The sequence below is a fragment of the Glycine soja genome, chromosome 3, assembly GCF_004193775.1.
Source record: "Glycine soja cultivar W05 chromosome 3, ASM419377v2, whole genome shotgun sequence".
Classification (NCBI taxonomy): domain Eukaryota; kingdom Viridiplantae; phylum Streptophyta; class Magnoliopsida; order Fabales; family Fabaceae; genus Glycine; species Glycine soja.
This window is the reverse complement of record NC_041004.1, coordinates 45,512,441-45,532,553: the sequence shown is the minus strand read 5'-3', so window position 1 is coordinate 45,532,553 and position 20,113 is coordinate 45,512,441. Positions and strand designations below refer to the sequence as shown.

Sequence of the window (20,113 nt, the reverse complement as noted above, 5' to 3'; positions counted from 1 at the left end):
AACGGTTATGTTATGGAGTATATATATTAAATTCTATAATTAGAGATGTTAGAAACATATTTTTTTAATCCATTCCTTCAAACATATTTTTTAATTGATTAAAAATTATAAAATTAAGAAAAAGAATTGTTAAAGATTTACAAAAAAATTGTCATTTTCAAAAAATTCCAACGAATAAAAAACAACGTACGTGATCATGAAAAAAATTTATTAGAGAATATGTTATTAATATTTTTCCTCTATTCCTCTACTCTGTAAAAGAAAATCCTCTATTTATTTAATTGTGTCTTATGTTTGTAGAATTCACATTTAAAATGTTTTTCATTAAAAATAAAATAAAATCAGTAAATGGCCAGCCTAAATTGACAATTTCAAAAATCGATGTAAATTCAACAGTCTTAAATTAATATAGTCTATTTGTAATTTTTGGTAATTACTTTCATTCAACTGTCTTAATTCGCATATATATGTTATAAGCATCTGGCTAATTATAAAATCTCCATTTGTCAAGCATAAAAACACACACACACAATATATTCTTTTGTCTGTCGAGAATATGATTATCCAGAACACGTGTTTATGACACCCCTCCTCCCCTCCCAAATTGACTTTTTTTTTTAATGTAAGATTAATTATTTTAAATATGTAGCTATACGTGTGATAGTATGTAGAAATAAAACTTGTACACATGATATTTTATTTATGCCAAACGCTAATTAATTAATGTCTTCAAGATATTACTTAAGAAATTAAAAAATGAAGATTTATTAAAATTATTTATTATATAAATAATTAATAATATTTCAAAATATAAAAATATTTTTAATAATTATAAATATTCGATAAAGTATACTTAAAATCAAAACTCTTTAAATATAATTCTTGACACACTTATCAGTAAGATTTAAGTTATTACTACTTAGTGAGTTGCATCTCGTTGTTTTACTCTTTAAGAATACGTTGAATTGTTGAATTTAAAAGAAAAAATATGTTTAACAAATAGTATTTTTTTAATTTAATATTTTTAAATAAAATAATAAATTACCAAGAGTATTCTAGCTAGCCCAATTGATTGTGGAACACGTAGGTTGTATGAGTCCACTAATACCCCAGTTCAATTTCAACTAATAATATAAATGTAATATTTAATAATTCTTTACTTTTATAAATATTATATAATTTTCAATTTAAAAATAAGAAATATGTTCTTCTTTTTTAATTCACTCTCAGATGCATCCTAAATTACTAGTAGTGAATTTCACGAGAAAAAGCACGCGGTCAACAAATGAAAATGACCTCTTTTTATCATTCTCCAATCCGATGCTTAAACCAGAGACGTCACGCACATACACATCCTCTATTGCTATTACTTTTAAATCATCACGCATCAATGTTATTAAAATTTCAGTCTAATAATCAATTCAGTTCAGATAAATTAGATTTTATTACAGGCCCAAACGTTAAAACAATAATTAAATGCCTTGTATCATACCCCCACACACACGTTAGCAAATTAATACTACTAATGTTATATAACAACCATTTGTTATAATGACTAATAATGTTAGTTATGGTCAAATTTGACAGACTGTACCCTCAAACTAATTACACACATATAACTACAATCTATAATCTACATTTATAATTTTAGATTTTAAAATTTGAAAACATGTAAATATTATCTAATAGTACGAGCTAGAAACTTATTTTGTTTGGTAAAAAAAAAAAACTTATTTTGTTATCATATGCGACGCAGCATTATCTAAATTAATAGGAGTATATAGGTAAACATCATACATTAACAGTTCAGCCAAAAAAAATAATCTATGTACATTAACACTGACGTCAAATATACAAAAGGAAAACTACACGTACCCGTGTATAAATTAAGGAACATAGAATAAAATAAACAGACAATTTAAAGATACACAAGTTATATAGATAGATAGAGACACATATAAGAAATTTATTTGTTTTAAAAAATAATTCTTAATACTTATTCACTTCAATATTTTTTATAAAATAAAAAATAAATTTATTTGATGAATATCATGATCGATCATGGTTAGAGCCTAGAGGAAAGAAAAATATACATACGTATTAAAGTGCGAAGTAACAAATTTATATACATGCAGTTATAGTAGTATACGCACATAATTTGAGAAAAGTATGACAAAATTTGGTATGTACAGTGACTTAAAATACCATTTTAATTTTTGTTGATGTTCTTGTGTGTGTGTGTGAATAATGAGAGCCAAAACAGTTGTTGGGGTTGATGATTATGTAAGAAAGAATAAAATAAGATGTAGTGGGTTCCTTTGAGTGGGGGCGTCCGAAGAAGCTACGAAGAGGACTAGAGAGGCTTTGAATCCCAACAACTCTTGATTCACCCGTCAACCAACGCGCCCAATTACTCCGAAATTGTCCACATGCGCCTTTTTCATCTTTCATTACTCCCCCCATTTTTGACTTCTCTCACGCGTAATTTCCATCTCTCTCTCTCTCGATATATATATTCTCAACACAACAACAAACGTACCCATGCTTCACAGCTAGTACATAAATCATCACACCTTATTCTTAATCATCCTTGCCAATTAAGGCCGTGCAATTGTTCATTCATTTGTTTGATATATATCATAATATTAACAAGTTTGAAGAGTACGTGATCGATGGAGATTCAATTGGAGCAGCAACAGGAAACATGGTCGGAGACGTCGAGCACGGGGAGCAGGAGCACGCGAGTGGGCTTCAGCGGGCCCATGAGCGGCCCATTGGTGACGTCCAACAAGAAGAGCAGCAAGAAAAGCGCTAGGTTCAAGGACCAAGAGGATGAGGACTTCGTGGAGATAACGTTGGACGTTCGCGACGACACCGTGTCGGTCCAGAACATCAGGGGCGGGGACCCCGAGACGGCGCTGCTCGCCAGCCGCCTCGAGAAGCGTCCCTCCTCGCTGTCGGTGCGACTCCGGCAGGTGTCGCAGGAGCTCAAGCGCATGACCTCGTCCAAGAAGTTCGATAGGGTCGACAGGGCCAAGTCTGGTGCTGCTCGTGCCCTCAAAGGGCTCAAGTTCATGACCAAAAATGTTGGAACCGAAGGTTGGTCCCAGGTGGACAAACGCTTTGATGAGTTGGCCGTTGATGGCAAATTGCCCAAAACGCGCTTCAGTCAGTGCATTGGTATGTTTTCTTTATTCATTGTTTATACAATTATACACCCCCCCTCACTCACCATTTCGAACAATTATTATTGATGAAATAAATTGCCTTTTTTTAAATTAATAAAAATATTCAATCAAACATGTACGATACTGAAAAAGTTGCGTTTTGAACGCTAGACAACACTCTTTTATGGTTCTATTATTAAACCTCTGTTAACATTTCTTTTCTTTTACTGTATTTATGTATATATGATGAGTATTATCAAATACGTATTTACTTAAGCTATTTGGTATGGATTAATTGTTTTTGGATAATTTCTTTTTCTTATATTTATTTTACACTTGAATTGGTCTTTCTATTATTTCATCAAATGTTGCATCATTATCTACCATATTATTTCCCTATTCAGATTGGTGTAAGCAGATAAGTGTGCATATTATAATGAAACTGTGAGAGTTGTTATCGTTTAGTGAAATTAAATAATTAAGAATGGTTTAAAAAATGTGACATCTACTCCTACTTTGTTCGGTGGGTTCATCTGGTCATCATCGTATATTTCTCCTTTTTTTTTATAAGTCATATCTATAAGCTTATTACTTTATATAAGTCACTTTATAGTTAAATATTTTTAAATTTATCTTTATTCTCTAATTATATCATGTTTAAGTACTTTTACTTTTTTTCTTATAATTTTTTAACTTCCACTTTTCTAAAAAGAAAAATAAGATGGAAAGAGGAATTATAATAGAATTAGTGAACTTTTAAATAATAAAAGTAATTTAAAAATGTTTTAATAAACAAATTTTTAATCATTGTGAATTAATTAAAAATGACTAATAATAAGAAAAATAAAAAGTACTAGCAATTAGGGCAGGATACTGATTTGCATGGCTTATGCTACCCCAAGAATTAATTAATTAATTACCTTTCCTAAAACTAAATAATGATATATAGGCATGAACGAGTCGAAGGAGTTTGCTGGCGAATTATTTGATGCATTATCTCGTCGCCGGGGCATAACATCGGCTTCCATAAGCAAGGATCAGTTGCGCGAATTTTGGGAACAAATTACAGACCAGAGCTTTGATTCAAGGCTCCAGACCTTCTTTGACATGTAAGACTTCAACTTCATCATTTCCTTCGTTTTGTTTTTTCCATTATAATTAAATCCGTATATGCCATAATGCTCAATTTTCTAAATCCTTATAGTACAATTGAGTATATTGTCAGAGATTGTGGGAAATTGCTTGCCAATTACTTCTCGCTATATATCAAACAAATTAAATAAAAAAACAACGCCGCATTTCATGCATTTTCATGTGAATTAAAGTGGCGTTTTTTGTAACCAATACAGCTGAGGAGTTGAAATAAAAATATCTTTAATTAATGAAAGAAGTTTTGAGTGCAGTTCTTTGTTTATGACACTATAAATCATTTTAAGGTTAATTATCCACTTTTTTGCTAAAAAAATTGTATATATATTTTTATTATAAAAATTTATTTGAGCTATTTCTTTCTTTGACTATTTGTTTAATAAATTGAAAAAAGATCTAAACTAAAACACTTTTAGAACTTGGAATTTCTGCACTTTTTTAGTGTGGAATTGAAGTTTTCACTACGAGGTCAACTGAGTCCTGACCAAAATATTTATGGTGAATTTTGGAACCCTATATTTTAACTAAATAGTAAATTTTACGCGAATGTCAAATCGCCAAATGAGCTACACCTCCAGGCTAAAATAATGAATTGGTCTAAATAGTTATTTAAAACACTTACCGAAAAAAAAAACGCCTATTCTTTAAGGATGTTGTTTAATCCGTTGTTCAAACCTTAGCATATTTTGTTATAGGATTAGGTGTGGAATAGTCGAGGGTAGAGTGGAAAGTAAGAAGAAATCAGCATATTAAATAACAAATTGAATACACAAGAAAAATAAATGAATGAATCAACGGGTGGCTCTTTTAAGGGATCAAAGAAAAAAGGAAGGAAAGAACCAAATATTTCACCCTTTAAATAAAAAGAACGAGTCAACGGATAGTTGGGTGGACTATTGAAAAATCTGTGTGAAATCAGCTAGCAGCTATTGGAGAAACATTGTATGAATGTATATATCTAAGTCAAAAAAAGAAAAACAATTACGAGTTAAATGTCAACAATATTGAATTTTGGTTGGATCTTCACCCATTTCCTGTGACTTGTCCCTAAATAATTTTAATTCATGTCAGGGTGGACAAAAATGCCGACGGAAGAATCACCCAAGAAGAAGTTCAAGAGGTGAGTGTTACTATGATAAAAAAGAAGAATTTATTCCCTCATTTTTAATTTTCCCATTAAATGAGGTGGTAAAACGTCATTTGATATTAGTGTAAAAAAGTGGTAACATGTCATTTGATATTAGTGTAAAACCTTTTTTACACTAACAATACATTACTGCTTTTTTTTACAAGAAACTTATGGAAATGTAAACATTATTGTGTTATTCATTTTACAGATTATCGCCTTAAGCGCTTCCGCTAATAAGCTGTCAAAAATACAAGATCGGGCAGAGGAATATGCAGCCCTTATCATCGAGGAGTTGGATCCAGACAACGTTGGATACATTGAGGTTTATATTCTATCTATTTTTTTTAAAAAAATTTATCTTCACTCCCATTTTGTGAAAAATAAAAGGGGGTCCAAAGTGAATATCATTTTATTAAAGTTAGATACTAAAAAATGAACTAAAATGTCAAATTTGAAAACTAAGAATTTACTCTTTTTGTTGTTCAACTATCGTAAATGAGCCCAAGGCCTCCTTTAAAAATTTTCAGTTATCGTAATTGGCCTAGATAGGAATATACTTAAGCCTTAAATTTTATTTTATTTTCCCTTCAAATTTTTCAACACACAGACTACATATGGATGACCAGTTGACCCATGCCAGATTGGCAGCCTATTACTTTAGCTTATAGTTATAGTAGTAAAGTATGAATGATAAGTTGCTTTTCCCAACTTATTTTTTCCCTAAACAAATCGGAGAGTATTTAAACTTAAACATCTAGTAACTTTTACTAAAAATTTTACCCAACTTAACTCAAACTTTTCTTGTTTAATTTTTTTAATGCAGCTATACAACTTAGAAATGCTTCTTTTGCAAGCCCCAGCACAATCAACCCACATAACCACGGATAGCCGTATCATGAGTCAAATGCTGAGCCAGAAGCTGGTCCCAACCAAAGATCACAACCCCATCAAGCGTGGCTTCCGGTCACTGGCTTACTTTGTGGAGGACAATTGGAAACGGATTTGGGTTATTCTCCTCTGGCTTTCAATTTGTGCTGCCCTTTTCACTTGGAAGTTCATTCAATACAAGCACCGTGCCGTGTTCGACGTCATGGGCTATTGTGTCACTTCAGCCAAAGGTGCTGCTGAAACCCTCAAGTTCAACATGGCCTTAATCCTGTTACCCGTTTGCAGAAACACCATAACTTGGCTCAGAAGTAAGACCAAGTTAGGCATGGCTGTTCCTTTTGATGACAACATCAACTTTCACAAGGTACCTATATGCATGGATGAAGAAATTAATAAATGGTCTCGAACTACTACAATCTTAATCAATTTTTACTGACACATATGTGTTAGGTGAATAATAATTGAGACTATTGATAGTAATACATGCTGATTGATTTTTTTTAATTATTAAATAATTTTCGATTAGACTACTATTAGAGTCTCGATCGAAAGATTATGGATAACACTAATCGTTTAATAATTATTTTATGTAATAATTTACTCTTAATTTTCTTGTATTTTTTAATTAATTAGCTAATTATGCATTACTTTGATTCCTATAGGTGATAGCTTTTGGCATTGCAATTGGGGTTGGGATACATGCAATTGCACATTTAACGTGTGACTTCCCAAGGTTGTTGCACGCAACGGACGAGGAATATGAGCCCATGAAGCCATTTTTTGGAGAAGATAGGCCCAACAATTATTGGTGGTTCGTGAAGGGAACCGAGGGTTGGACCGGGATAGCCATTGTGGTGCTTATGGCTATAGCCTACACTTTGGCTCAACCTTGGTTCCGACGAAACAGGCTCAAGCTCCCTAAACCTCTGAAAAGGCTCACTGGATTCAATGCGTTTTGGTACTCTCACCATCTTTTTGTCATCGTCTATGGGCTTTTCATCGTTCACGGTTACTACTTGTACCTCTCCAAGAAATGGTACAAGAAAACGGTATGCATGAATGCACTATTATATCCCCGTTTCCCTTTAATTTTGCTTGATATGAAATTTTGTTCTTAATTTGAACAACACTTTATTGCCACAGACTTGGATGTATCTTGCAATTCCTATGATACTATACGCATGCGAGCGATTACTTCGTGCTTTTAGGTCTGGCTACAAAAGTGTCAAGATTTTGAAGGTAAATTACTTCTGAAGATTTTACCTTCTCTCTTTTAATTAATGTCATTTTTCCTGTTAATGACCTTACATATACTAAAATTTTAACGTTTTTTATTATCTTGAAATTCAGGTTGCAGTGTACCCTGGAAATGTCTTGGCCTTGCACATGTCTAAACCACAAGGATTTAAGTACTCTAGTGGACAGTATGTTTTTGTTAATTGCCCAGATGTCTCTCCTTTTCAATGGTAAGTGAACATTCCTTTTCTTATTATTTTTATTGCACGTTACCATTAAAATAAACAAAAAAATTAACAATTTTGTTGTGTGGTATCTGTAGGCATCCTTTCTCTATTACATCAGCCCCAGGAGATGATTATGTAAGCGTTCACATTAGGACTTTGGGTGATTGGACATCACAACTGAAAGCTGTTTTTGCTAAGGTAAATTTTGCTCTAGACAACCACTTTTTCTTCATTGGGAAAATATGCTAGTACTTTACTTTCCTCAAATATGTTGCACAATATAACTTATATTAGTATTCCATTCATGTGATTGATGCAGGCATGTCAACCAGCAAGTGGTGACCAGAGTGGTCTTCTACGAGCTGATATGTTACAAGGCAACAACATACCAAGGTTAGTTATGACTAGAGACAATGATTTTATTTATTTAAAACATTCAAATTGGTTCTTTACTCACTCCAATGAAACTGAAATTACTTCTAGGATGCCAAAGCTCGTGATCGATGGTCCTTATGGAGCTCCAGCACAAGACTACAAAAACTACGAAGTAATCCTTCTCGTGGGACTAGGAATTGGTGCCACCCCTTTGATTAGTATTCTCAAAGATGTGCTAAACAACATGAAACAACAGAAAGACATAGAAGAAGGGATGGTAGAAAGTGGAGTCAAGAACAAGAGGAAACCTTTTGCCACCAACCGCGCCTATTTCTACTGGGTTACTCGTGAGCAAGGTTCCTTTGAATGGTTCAAGGGTGTGATGGATGATGTTGCCGAGTATGACAAGGATGGAATAATAGAACTTCACAACTATTGCACAAGTGTGTATGAAGAAGGAGATGCTCGATCTGCTTTGATCACTATGCTTCAATCGCTCCACCATGCCAAAAGTGGCGTTGATATAGTTTCAGGGACAAGGGTCAAGACACACTTTGCTAGACCAAATTGGCGCAGTGTTTTCAAACACACTGCACTCAAACACCCTGGGAAAAGAGTTGGTAAGTACTGATGTTGCTCTTGATTCATTTTTCAAATTCATTATACCATCATATATATATATATATGATCTTAGCTCATTTTCAATACATTCAATTATTTTCAGGTGTTTTCTACTGTGGGGCGCACACATTGGTTGGAGAACTTAAGAGGCTTTCTCTTGACTTTTCCAGGAAAACCAACACCAAGTTTGATTTTCATAAAGAGAATTTTTAAATTCTTTTATCATAGTTCGTATTTTTTTTTCCAACTGTAACGTATGTAGTTGAGGGAAAGTTTCTAGTTATATATAGTTTGTTGGGGTTTTTTTCTTTGGTACTAGAGCTAGGTAGATAAGCAGCTAGCTGCATTCAATTAGAGTTGTATACATGTATAAAAAAATTCATTTTGATATAAATGAAATGGTTACGTTGTTAACAATAAGCATACCATAAAAAAATCATTAAATGATTATCGCAGCACATAACAAACTGTTTTATTCAAGTTAACAACATACAGTATTTCACCAAAAAGAAAAAATTAACACATAAAAAATTAAAAACTACGAACAGGAAAGTTTGAATTTAATTAGGCGATAACATTATTATCCAGAATACTTGGATACAGAGTACTTGGAAAGTTCATTAAATTGCATATTTGTCTTTAATTCTCATTTTAATCCTTTAAATACGTCTTACATAATATTAATATACCGATGCTAATTTTATAGTCATATATACAATCATCACAACAGCAGAAGATTAATAATTGATGAACAACTCTCCCCTCCAAACACTTCACCTGTCATTTTTTCCTTCTCTTTCTTTTTTTCACGTCATATGACTTATCTTACATAGACTCTCTTATTTCCACGTCTTTCTTTCACTACGTATCAAATAAGTTTTTGGGTGTCCACAAATTATATTTGTTTTGTTATCTAACGTTCTTAACAATAAGTTGGACTATAATTTGGCAAGTAGCTAAAAAATTGCTGTCGATGACTAATACAAAGAAAATGTGGCTTCATCTTGGGTAAATGCTGAGATAATTAAGTGATTAAATAAATAAAAAACAAGAATTTCTAAATAACATGATAACAGATGAACGATTAATATCATTTGCTATAGTCTAGTTGAGAACTGAATCAATTGATAATTTAAAGTTTTCAACCAAAATTCTACATCTCAAAATTTTGTGCAATTAATCATCAATTTTTTGCAGTATAAATTTCACAGCTCAATATGATGTGTAGACCTCACGCTATTGTAAATTTATTAACTAAATCTCTGATAATTTAACGTGGAATGCAGTGAACATTCCCCATAAATTTTCAAAAGAAAATCCCCCATGTAATGAATGATTTGTTAATTGCATCATCTCGTATATATAAATTAAGGTGGTAGGGGGATCTGGCCTTCTTTTTTGTTTATTCGCTTTGTACAAATATAAAATAAATTTCCCCTCAGATGATGGAATTTGAAGAATTTTGAACTAATTGAACTTAATTCATCTATGTTTATACTCATTTTTATTTGTTTTTACTTGTTATATGTGAGATTTTACAGTTATCAACAACTCCCCTCAAGTTCAACTAAATTGGTACAGTTACGACTTGCGTACCATAATTCCAAAGAGCCAAATCATACAATAATTTCTCCCAAAATAGGATTCTAAAAAAATTCTCCCGAAATAGTATGTATTATTCTCCAAGCTCATGCACGACTTAATTCTTTCGAGTTTAACTACTTGGTTATTGATGGAGATGATATATTCTCCAAGCTCATGCACGGCCTAATTCTTTCAAGTGTAACTACTTGCGTACCATAGGTTGTTTTCTGAAACAAGTGCTTACATGCATGCATCGGCCCAGCTTTATATATATATATTAATTTATATGAAAGGAATTATAAAAGAAACAAAAACCCACCTTCAAAGGGTATCTAAGGCTGATTGTGAAATAGACAAAAGAGAAAAGGTGAAGAGGCATCAAATGCTATATTGATAAGTATCCAGTGTATACAAACCAAATTCGTATTAATTTGAATGACACCGAACTGAGAAGAAATCATATCTGTATATAGTTCCTTGCTGTTTATAGTTTTAGTTATTATTATTATTATTAAACAGTTACATGTGTACGAATTTTCACTAAAGTTATATATATATATATATATATATATATATATATAATTAAAGATGCTACGAATAAATTTCTCTTTACTCCATAAGATCTAAGAATTTATCATTAGCTCCTCTGTCCCCACGATATTTCTCCCCTCTTTCACTAGGTCCTTTGTTTCCTTGAAAGCCTTTTATTTTGTAAGTTCCCTTAAATTTTTTTTAGTGCCAAACTCTTAGAGCATCATTTCCTTGCTTTTTAAGCATTGCCACCAGTTTCAAAGCACCCTTCTGCGCTCCTCTCTTACTGCTACACATCTCAAGCATCCGTAGTTTCCGTCTTCCCAATGGCTGCAACTGCACCTGCAACAGAAACAAGAGTTGAAATTAAAGAACCTCCTACAGAAGAACTTTTAGAACCTCTCATGTGCAAGGTAAACCATTAATTCTTTCCCCTTTTTCTCTTATCTATTCATTTTTACCATTTCTCGAGTCCAGCATATTCTAATCCTCTTGCTACGCTTCTGTTTATCAGAGCTGTGTGTTGAAAGTCTCCATTCATTGTCAAGGCTGCACAAGGAAAGTTAAAAAAATCCTACAGAGCATAGACGGTAACCATGTTCAATTAAAACCTAACATCTTTCATTTCTATTTTCACTCTTCCCTTTTTATACATACTTTAGTAACTCCATATAATTTCTTTAAATCTTAGCACTCTATTAAAATCATTGTTACAAGTTTCTTAACAATTGCTAGTTATATTTCCATTTGATGAAAGGTTCTTGTTTTTTTATTTTTTTCAAATCCTAAGGATGTCTTAACATTAATATTCTTAATCATGAATTCCTCGTTAAGTCAGGTGTTTATTGCACATCAATAGATTTGAGGCAACAGAAGGTTATAGTAAAGGGAAACGTAGACAGCGACACTTTGATTAAGAAACTAACAGAGACAGGGAAACGCGCTGAGTTATGGCCAGACCAACCCGAACTGAAGAAGAAGAAGAAGAAAAAGAAAAAGAAGAAGAAGAAGGCAAACCCAGAGAACAAAGAGAAACCGAGCGAACAAGAAAGCAGCGAAGAAAGCAACCAGAGCGGCGACGACAACAACAACGAAAAGGAAGCTATTAAGGTTGTCGTTCAAGACCCAGCCAAAAACAACGAAGGATTTTTTAACGTAAACAGAGTTGGTGAAGGAAGCGCAACCGGCTTAACCGGGGTGCAGTTCCAGGATCCGAGGATGGAGGTGAGGCAAACGGTGATGGTACCACCCGGTTACCAGTCATCGGTGATGGGCGAGAAAAGGGTTACTATCAACGTCCCTGGCATGATGGATGAGAACGAGGGTGGCAGTGGAGGGAAAAGGACGAAAAGCAAGGGGCAAAAAGGGAATGTTGTAATCAACGGCGGCAACGAGGGTGTTACTGTGGTGGAACACGCTGGTGGAGATTGGAACCAGATGCCTGGTGGTCATGGACATGGGCCACCCAATGAGAGTCCCCCACGGCATCAGTACCCACCGCACTATCATGCACCCGCATCTCCAGTATACACTGGAACCTACCACACAGCGTATCCCACTGTCACCCGCTACGGTGCTGCGTATTATACGTCCCCGCAACCGTATTCGTATTCTCACGTGTATCGGTGCGTTGGGTCCGAGTCAGACTCAGAAACTTATACATCACCTTCACCACCGTCTTGTTCCTTCGAATTATTCAGCGATGAAAATCCTAATGCCTGCTTTATCATGTGAGTGTTGTCACGAAATTTCAACCACCGTAACTAACTTTCTTTTTCTTAATCTCGTTGTGCTCTCTTGAATATTAATGCATGAATACTGGGTGTGTCAGTTTCAATTCAGAGTGAGGAATTTTATTTATTTTTCTCAAATCTCGTTTAGAAATCAATAATCTTTTGTAGTGCGCTGAGATAATACGAATTATTGGCTACTCAACGGGTCAACGTTCGAATTTCACTTTACATTGGTGGCATTAATTGTGGCTAGATGCTTATGGCGGGAATATTTGTGTATATATGTATATTCAATCAGCGGTTATACTTTTATATTAACTGAATACCCGCAAATCATTAGCCACGTTCCTGGTTTAATTTGCTTCTTGGGGACGGAAACAGTAGGGGTGTATTTGTGGATCAAACTTTTTGAGGAATTTTTTAAATCGGAATAAGATTCAGCTATAAAAAGTTCAGAATGGGATTGAAATTATTCAAACCACTAATGCCTTCTTTAAATCTATGAAAAAGCTCTTTATGGCTTTGATTCCCCTGTCAACTTGATGCCTTTTGGACATTCCCTTATTATCTTTAATTTGGCCAAACATGCGCGAATTTATTCCTATTCTTTCATAATGCAGTAATGGTGGAACATTTTAAATTTTAGTGAGAAATTGCTTAGCTGATACGGTTTAATTGCACCGCGAAGGTTGCTGCTAGGACATCTCATGTTTAACGCGAAACTTCAGTAGATTAATGTTGGCTAATTTCTCAATATAAATTTGACTTAAATAATAATAATATTAATAATTCACAATCATATACAGGAAAGAGATTGTGAAATTAAAAAGTCATGCATTATCGTGTGCTTCATTATAGAGGCAGGAGCAAGCTTGATGTCATTGGCATCGCCTATTACCCTCTTTATCCTTATTGCTCTATCTTTTCCTGTGTTGTCATTTCGATTATGTAAAGAGAGAAGAGAAGCAAGATAGAAAAGTCTAGACAAGCTTATAGATGAAAAGATTCACCAAGTATCGTAACATCAAAGCTCACGAACTCTAGCATTACTTTCTCGCGGATTAAAGATTGTAGACTTTTTTTTCGATCAAATTTTACACATAAAAAAATTCAGTTTGTTTTTTGGTGCAGATCCGAAATTAAGTTTAGTTAAAAAATTAATTATTTATGTTAATGTATCCTATTCTAGTTTTATAATAAGAGAATAAAGATTATACTCGATGAGTCTAGAAAGTTTTACAAATTTATTTAATTATAACTTATTAATTATGATAAATTTATGAACTTTTCAAATAATTATTTTATAATAATTCAAATGGTAATCTATGATTAAAAAAATAAAAATTTAAATTATTTTATAACCTATAAAAATTAAACTCTTACAACAATATATCACATTTATCCTATTTTATCCTCACCGTTAAACAAACTTTAATAAATTTATGTATTATTTTCATTTGAATGAGATTAGTGATGTGAAATCATCTTTATACAAATATTAGATAAAAACAATGATAACTATCATTTAATATTTAAGTATATCTCATATCTAATACTAAATATATCTAATATCTAAATACTATATATAATATAGTGATCGATCTTGATTTTAATAAGTAAAGATAATTAAAAGTTTAATTTTATATTGTTAATTTTTTTGGTTCGCTAATCAATAAATTTAATATTAAAATGTTTGAATTTAAATTTTAGTAATGATATTTTCCCAGTCATTTTTGTTTATAGTGTTTTAAAAACCTTACTTAAAGGACTTTTAATATATTATGTAAAATAAATAATTAGTAGAATGTTTTAAGAATACTCTCTAACTCATTTTTTATGATTTTTTTTAAAGCTTATTGAAAATTACAAAATCATAAATGAGAATTATTAAATAAGAAATAAAACTTGCAAAATTTTATGAATTTCAATAAATTATAGTGAATAATAGAAAGTGCATTCAAAAGAGTATTATAGAAAATATGTTTTGCTGGTATTTTTTCCTAAGAATAATTGTTGAAAAGAGGCAATACATAAAAGCAAATCTTGTTTGTTTGTGCCTCAAGCCTTCCTTTACATTCTAAAGAAGAAAAAAACTTGATTTAGTGCAGATTATGACGACATTTATGGTATGCCAAAATGAGCGAAAAGTATGAATAATTATTCATTTTCTTTTATTTGTCGGAAGAAAAAGTAGAAAACAAAAGAGAAATTGATTTTTAATAACAAAACTTCATTTTATTCTCTGTTTAATTTAATTTTCAATTTTTATTTATTTATCACTTTCTTTGTGCTCAACCAACCATATTAGTCACTCCATTGATAATAAAAATAGTTTGAGTTAATAAATTTATAATTAAACATATTTTTAGTTTGAATAAATAAATAAGATAATGTTTACTTTTAATCTCTTAAAAAGTTGTCTCTTTTTTAGACATTCTTTTTAGAAATGTATTAGGTATAATCCTCATTTTTATAATAAAGAAAGACTAAAATAAAACGATTTTACATGAAAAAATAAAGATTATATTCTTCATACCTTAAGCGTATTAGGATTGTCAGGGTCGTTGGCATTCAAAGTATTATCTACTTTGATCTTCCATAGTTCCGTCATAATTTTGTCATAATTTTATTTTAAAAAGATACCTTAATAAAATATTATTAAGAGAGAATGATGTTTATAAAATATTATTAACTTATTATGCAAGACATTTTAACATATTGGAACAAACACTAACACATTTCTAAAATATATTGAATATTAACAAAGAAACAACTTTTTTAAAGACTATAAATAAATATTTATATTTTAAAAACTAAAAGAATTAATTAACGGTTTTCATTATATCTACTCAACTTGCTCGCATGCAAATTATGAATCACTCGACTCAAGACCTATTTAAGGTGTTTTTTTAGTCGTAAGATTCGAAAAATTTAAAAACAATATTCACTTCTTAATTTTTATTTAATTTTTAATTTCAAAATAAACTTAATTTGAAAGTTCATAGAATATAAAAACTAGTTATTTTAAAAAAAGTGAGTATTAAAATTATTTTAAGACGCAAGTGATGGTGGTAAGGACTACCATAATAATAATAAAAAAATATATAATACTATTATTAAATATAAAAGTAACGTTTTTTTAAATAAAAATTAAATTCACACATTTTTTTACTTTAAAAATATTTTAAAATTAAGTTAAAATTCATTTCAATCATATTTTTGTTCAAAAGCATTTTGTTTAAAAATTACATTTTAAAAACAAGAAACTCTCTGCACGTATTGGAACTGTGGATCGTGCCCTTCTTCCCGCCAAGGCGCGAACCCTAAATAGGCGCGTTCTGAACCATGTTCACTGTTAAGTGTGTTGTGTCAAACTATGGAGATTACGTTAAGCGACAACGCTCTGAAAACTTTCGCGCGTTGCATCACTTGTCTCGCACGCATAGGAAACGAGCTCGCAATTCAAGCCTCTTCCTCTCAGGTAACAATAACATTCCTCTGCAACTGCAACTCTCGCTTTCCTTCATTTCCGTTTCACGTTTTTCTCAATCCAAACGCAATTTCATTTGATGACAATGCCGAACAAGCTTCAGAGCTATGAAATTACGCTTTAATTATGGTTCCACTTCTTTTTTTTTTTTTATCGGAAATATATTTTTATTTGTCGTCATTTTCTATCTGGAGAAGCTTTCTACACCTCCTTACATTTTAGTTAGGGTTTTGCGTGCGGAATTAGTACTTTAAATCGAACTAAGGATTGTTGATTATTGATTGTTTACTAGTACTTCACTCATGCACTACTTATTTCTGGTCATTGATTCGTTGTTACAGCTTCTTTTCCACACTATTAATTCATCACGTTCTGCCTATCAATGCATCGCTTTCAAGTCTGGTTTATTTGATGCGTATAACGTTTCCAGCAACTCCCTGCAATGTAGTGTGCTTCTGAAGGTGTGGAAAAGCCTTTTCTCACTTTAATTTAAATGGGGTTTGGAAAAGAAGAATTCTCGCTCACGTACTTTGATTAGGCTGTTTGTGCTGTTCTCAGGACACCTATTACGAATATCGACCATTTGACCGTGAGACTGCCTGATCCAGATGCTCCTAAAGTGCAGTGGATTTTGGATTGCTATAATGGTAATATGCTTATTTAATATATACTCAATCTTTGGTGGTTGGTCAACAAGGGAAAAGTTATAGTACTAGGGGTTGCTATCGGAGTTGGGGTACCGTTGGACACTAATCATTTAGTTGTCTTTGAAACAATCTTGATAATGTAGTTGGTTTCTGAATTAAAACTAGCGACATTTTCTACGTAGTAATTGTTATGGCATCATTGGCATGTCAACTGTCTCCTATATTTTGCTGAGCAGCTTAGGGGATTGTTATAGCCCATGACTAAATAGAACTCCTTCTATAGATTTTGAAGTCTGTTACATATGAAGGTTCTAAAATTCTGTAGTAGCAATTTTTTCTCTAATGGACTCAATCTGTCTTTGGACTTGAGTATTTATCAATAATTGGATGTACTATGTACATGGTGATAGGCATCTCATCATTTATGCTGCTATTGTGTGTGTGCACTTACACACATTTGACCCTATTGTGGATTGAAAAGGATGTTATTCATTAACTGCAGGTATGAGAAAAACCTATTGGATTACTTGCAATGTAGAACCTGACATACATCACTTGTCCCTTGATAGGCAAAAATTTCCCAGCAACTTTGTTGTGAGGCCTCGAGATCTGAGCAGGTTACTTGCTAATTTTCAGTCATCTCTTCAAGAGATCACTATCATTGCAACAGAACCTTCTTCTCTACTTACTGATGCATCAAATGAAATTGGTGGAAAGGAAGTTGAACTTCGAAGTTATATGGACCCAACCAAAGGTAAAGAGAATGCTTTTGTTGGTAGGTTTATTGAAAACTGTATATATTCATGTGTTGAGATTTAATGGCAGACAATGATACGTTGCTGCACACCCAACTGTGGATAGATCCTAAAGAAGAATTTTTGCAGTATGTTCATACTGGAGATCCAATAGATGTGACTTTCAGTGTGAAAGAACTGAAGGTATAGTAAACCAAGCCTTTTGTTTTTAAATTTTTCGCTGACAGAGGTAAGTTTAGCAACTGTTGTTAGAGATTGCAGTCACCTGAATGACCTGATATCAGATTTTATCATGTTATCTTTCAGAAATTTTGTTATTCTTTCTTTCTTCCATTCTAAGGCTAATTAAGTTATTGAAACGCACTTGGCATTTTTCTCATCAAACTGCAGGCATTTCTTTCATTTTGTGAGGGCTGTGAAGTTGATCTCCATTTGCATTTTGAGAAAGCTGGCGAGTAAGAAGTATTTAGTATCTAAACACTATTTATCCTCAATGGCATGAATTATCCTATGAATATGAATGCATACCTTCTATTTTAGGTTATGGTGTTATGCATATTGCTTATTGATGAGTGTACTTATAATAGTCTATTAAACCCCAAATAGAACTGAGGAAATGTGAAAAGTTGCGAAGACACCCTTGTCTTGGATTTTACCGTGGAGAAACATGCTATACACACTGAAATAAAAAAGACATTTTCCTACATTCTGGTTTTATTTTTTATTTCATGCTAGTAATTTTTATAGTTGTTACTTGCTATTTACCTTAATTCTCTTTTATGATTCTGTGTTTGGCAAGCAGACCTATTCTTATGGCACCTAAATTTGGTTTGGAAGATGGATCTCACTCAAATTTTGATGCCACCCTTGTACTGGCAACCATGTTAATATCTCAGCTTCATGAAGGGGCTGCCTCAGAACCTCCTGTGGGGGCCACCGGAACACACCCTCATACCGAAGAAAGAAATGCATCTCACATGCTGCAAGAGAATTGTAGAGCAAATGTGTCATTTGAGCCTCCATCTGATCACACCCGTATCTGGTCTGACCTCTCAGGTAATTTCAATATTGAATTGGATGATTTTTTATTGATTGAAATTCTCATTAGCCTTTTCATTTTGAAGCAAGTGCATTTAAAAGCATTAGTCCTTTGGAAGAACGACAGGCACAAGGAGAAACAATTTTGAATGATGATGGTCAAAGAGAAATTCAAAGGATTAGCACAATGCAAATTTCAGGAGTAGCATCAGTTCCCGGAAATAATCCCATTGATTCCAATGTGTATCCTTTATGCTACTTTTTGCCCCAATATGTTACCATTTCTATAATGATTTACTGTCCCCCATGATGCTCTGACTGCAAATGTTATAATTGCTTTCTTTACATCTGTTACCTGGTTGAATTCTCAGAGAACATTTACAGAGTATGGGATGCTCAAACCAGACACTAGGAGTGAAACCCTTTATTTGGATTTTAGACTTATTTGCATGTTTAAAACCCTTTAATTTAAAGCAAATTGCTATTTGTATCCTCTGTTAGTCTCTACCTTGACTGATATTCCAGACCAACTGAAAAGGATCATGGACAAGAGCCTCAAGGTTAGTTAATTTGGCTTGTTAATGAGCTTAACAAATGCTGTTGTGGTTCCATCAGCAACTAATATAATTAGTACATTTATCCAGATGCGATGCAAGATAATGGTCAAGCAATTTCACAACATCACCGCAGTAATTGGGTAGATGCTGAAGAGGATGATGAAGATGAACAGGATGAAGATGAACAGGATATTCAGCCAACACCACCGTACTATGAAGAACATTAATTCAGAGAACTCTACTGTAATGGTTCTCCTTTACCTCAGTAACTGCTTGTGGCGATTCTCTTAAGTTGCTTTGTCTCTTTAAGTTTCTTTTAATTGATCCAGTAATCTATCAATAAAAGGATTGAATAGCCATAAATTGCTGAGTTTCTTGTATGTATTATATTATTAAATCTTCCCATTAGAAACATCTTGTCTTCTGCAGCCATTTCCTTGTGCATATAAATACACATTAATTTGGTAACCCTGTATCCATATACATCTTCCCATATTCATGCATCATTGTTGACAAAGTACAATCACTTAATATGTACTGAAATGCCTTATTTCTACCCATAATTAGTCTACCTGGTTAGCTTTCCTTAGAACAAAGGGATACAGAATATGATCTTACAGGCATCTGTATTCTCCTATTAGTATGCTCTCGAGTCCCCTATCTACCCCAGAACTCTTACACAAGTCAATGGACAAATGGATAATAATTGCATGGCGAAGGGCTGGTTGATCCAAGTCTTGACCGTTGTATAAGTATAACACCTGATGATATAAAGAACAAGTTAAAAGAAACATGATATAATCCAGAAAAGATACATGCTGGGATCCGACAATGGGGACACTATGTTGGGGAATTAGATGAATCTGATGTTCAATTTTGACTTAAAATTAAATGGAGCAAACAAATATTAGAAGTCATTTCATTATCGACAGACTGATTACTTGTTTATATCTATTCATATTTCATACCCTTGAAATTTAGGATCT

The 20,113-nt window shown here is 32.7% G+C and overlaps 3 protein-coding genes across 4 annotated transcripts; all 3 read left to right on the top strand.

Annotated features, from left to right (window-relative positions):
• The first annotated feature begins 2,512 nt into the window (after window positions 1-2,512).
• LOC114407593 (respiratory burst oxidase homolog protein B-like) lies at window positions 2,513-9,209 on the top strand. Its single transcript, XM_028370759.1, has 12 exons — window positions 2,513-3,180; window positions 4,117-4,276; window positions 5,388-5,436; window positions 5,654-5,767; window positions 6,269-6,697; window positions 6,996-7,382; window positions 7,477-7,572; window positions 7,684-7,799; window positions 7,892-7,994; window positions 8,116-8,189; window positions 8,280-8,791; window positions 8,896-9,209. The coding sequence occupies exons 1-12, from the start codon at window positions 2,673-2,675 to the stop codon at window positions 9,003-9,005; spliced, it is 2,658 nt and encodes an 885-aa protein (XP_028226560.1). The 5' UTR covers window positions 2,513-2,672; the 3' UTR covers window positions 9,006-9,209.
• A 1,829-nt stretch (window positions 9,210-11,038) lies between these two features.
• On the top strand, window positions 11,039-12,868 carry LOC114407592 (heavy metal-associated isoprenylated plant protein 35-like). 2 transcript variants are annotated; one of them, XM_028370758.1, is made up of 3 exons: window positions 11,039-11,320; window positions 11,422-11,497; window positions 11,767-12,868. In XM_028370758.1, the coding sequence occupies exons 1-3, from the start codon at window positions 11,234-11,236 to the stop codon at window positions 12,639-12,641; spliced, it is 1,038 nt and encodes a 345-aa protein (XP_028226559.1). In that variant the 5' UTR covers window positions 11,039-11,233; the 3' UTR covers window positions 12,642-12,868. The 2 variants fall into 2 exon arrangements, with proteins under 2 accessions (XP_028226559.1, XP_028226558.1); XM_028370757.1 differs by having other exon boundaries at window positions 11,041-11,320; window positions 11,746-12,868.
• A 3,064-nt stretch (window positions 12,869-15,932) lies between these two features.
• LOC114407590 (cell cycle checkpoint control protein RAD9A-like) lies at window positions 15,933-19,595 on the top strand. The gene is made up of 10 exons (XM_028370756.1): window positions 15,933-16,121; window positions 16,472-16,591; window positions 16,669-16,777; window positions 17,280-17,531; window positions 17,603-17,715; window positions 17,923-17,987; window positions 18,335-18,588; window positions 18,657-18,813; window positions 19,096-19,130; window positions 19,215-19,595. The coding sequence occupies exons 1-10, from the start codon at window positions 16,017-16,019 to the stop codon at window positions 19,352-19,354; spliced, it is 1,350 nt and encodes a 449-aa protein (XP_028226557.1). The 5' UTR covers window positions 15,933-16,016; the 3' UTR covers window positions 19,355-19,595.
• Window positions 19,596-20,113: the final 518 nt, after the last annotated feature.

Bases quoted from the DNA above. Each gene is read 5' to 3' on its own strand.
- LOC114407593 (XM_028370759.1), top strand. From the start codon at position 2,673: ATGGAGATTCAATTGGAGCAGCAACAGGAAACATGGTCGGAGACGTCG. The intron at 5,768-6,268 runs GTTTATATTCTA...TTTTTAATGCAG, and splicing joins ACAACGTTGGATACATTGAG to CTATACAACTTAGAAATGCT. The intron at 7,573-7,683 runs GTAAATTACTTC...CTTGAAATTCAG, and splicing joins AAAGTGTCAAGATTTTGAAG to GTTGCAGTGTACCCTGGAAA.
- LOC114407592 (XM_028370757.1), top strand. From the start codon at position 11,234: ATGGCTGCAACTGCACCTGCAACAGAAACAAGAGTTGAAATTAAAGAA. The intron at 11,321-11,421 runs GTAAACCATTAA...TCTGTTTATCAG, and splicing joins TAGAACCTCTCATGTGCAAG to AGCTGTGTGTTGAAAGTCTC. The intron at 11,498-11,745 runs GTAACCATGTTC...TCGTTAAGTCAG, and splicing joins AATCCTACAGAGCATAGACG to GTGTTTATTGCACATCAATA.
- LOC114407590 (XM_028370756.1), top strand. From the start codon at position 16,017: ATGGAGATTACGTTAAGCGACAACGCTCTGAAAACTTTCGCGCGTTGC. The intron at 17,532-17,602 runs GTAAAGAGAATG...ATTTAATGGCAG, and splicing joins TTATATGGACCCAACCAAAG to ACAATGATACGTTGCTGCAC. The intron at 19,131-19,214 runs GTTAGTTAATTT...ACATTTATCCAG, and splicing joins TCATGGACAAGAGCCTCAAG to ATGCGATGCAAGATAATGGT.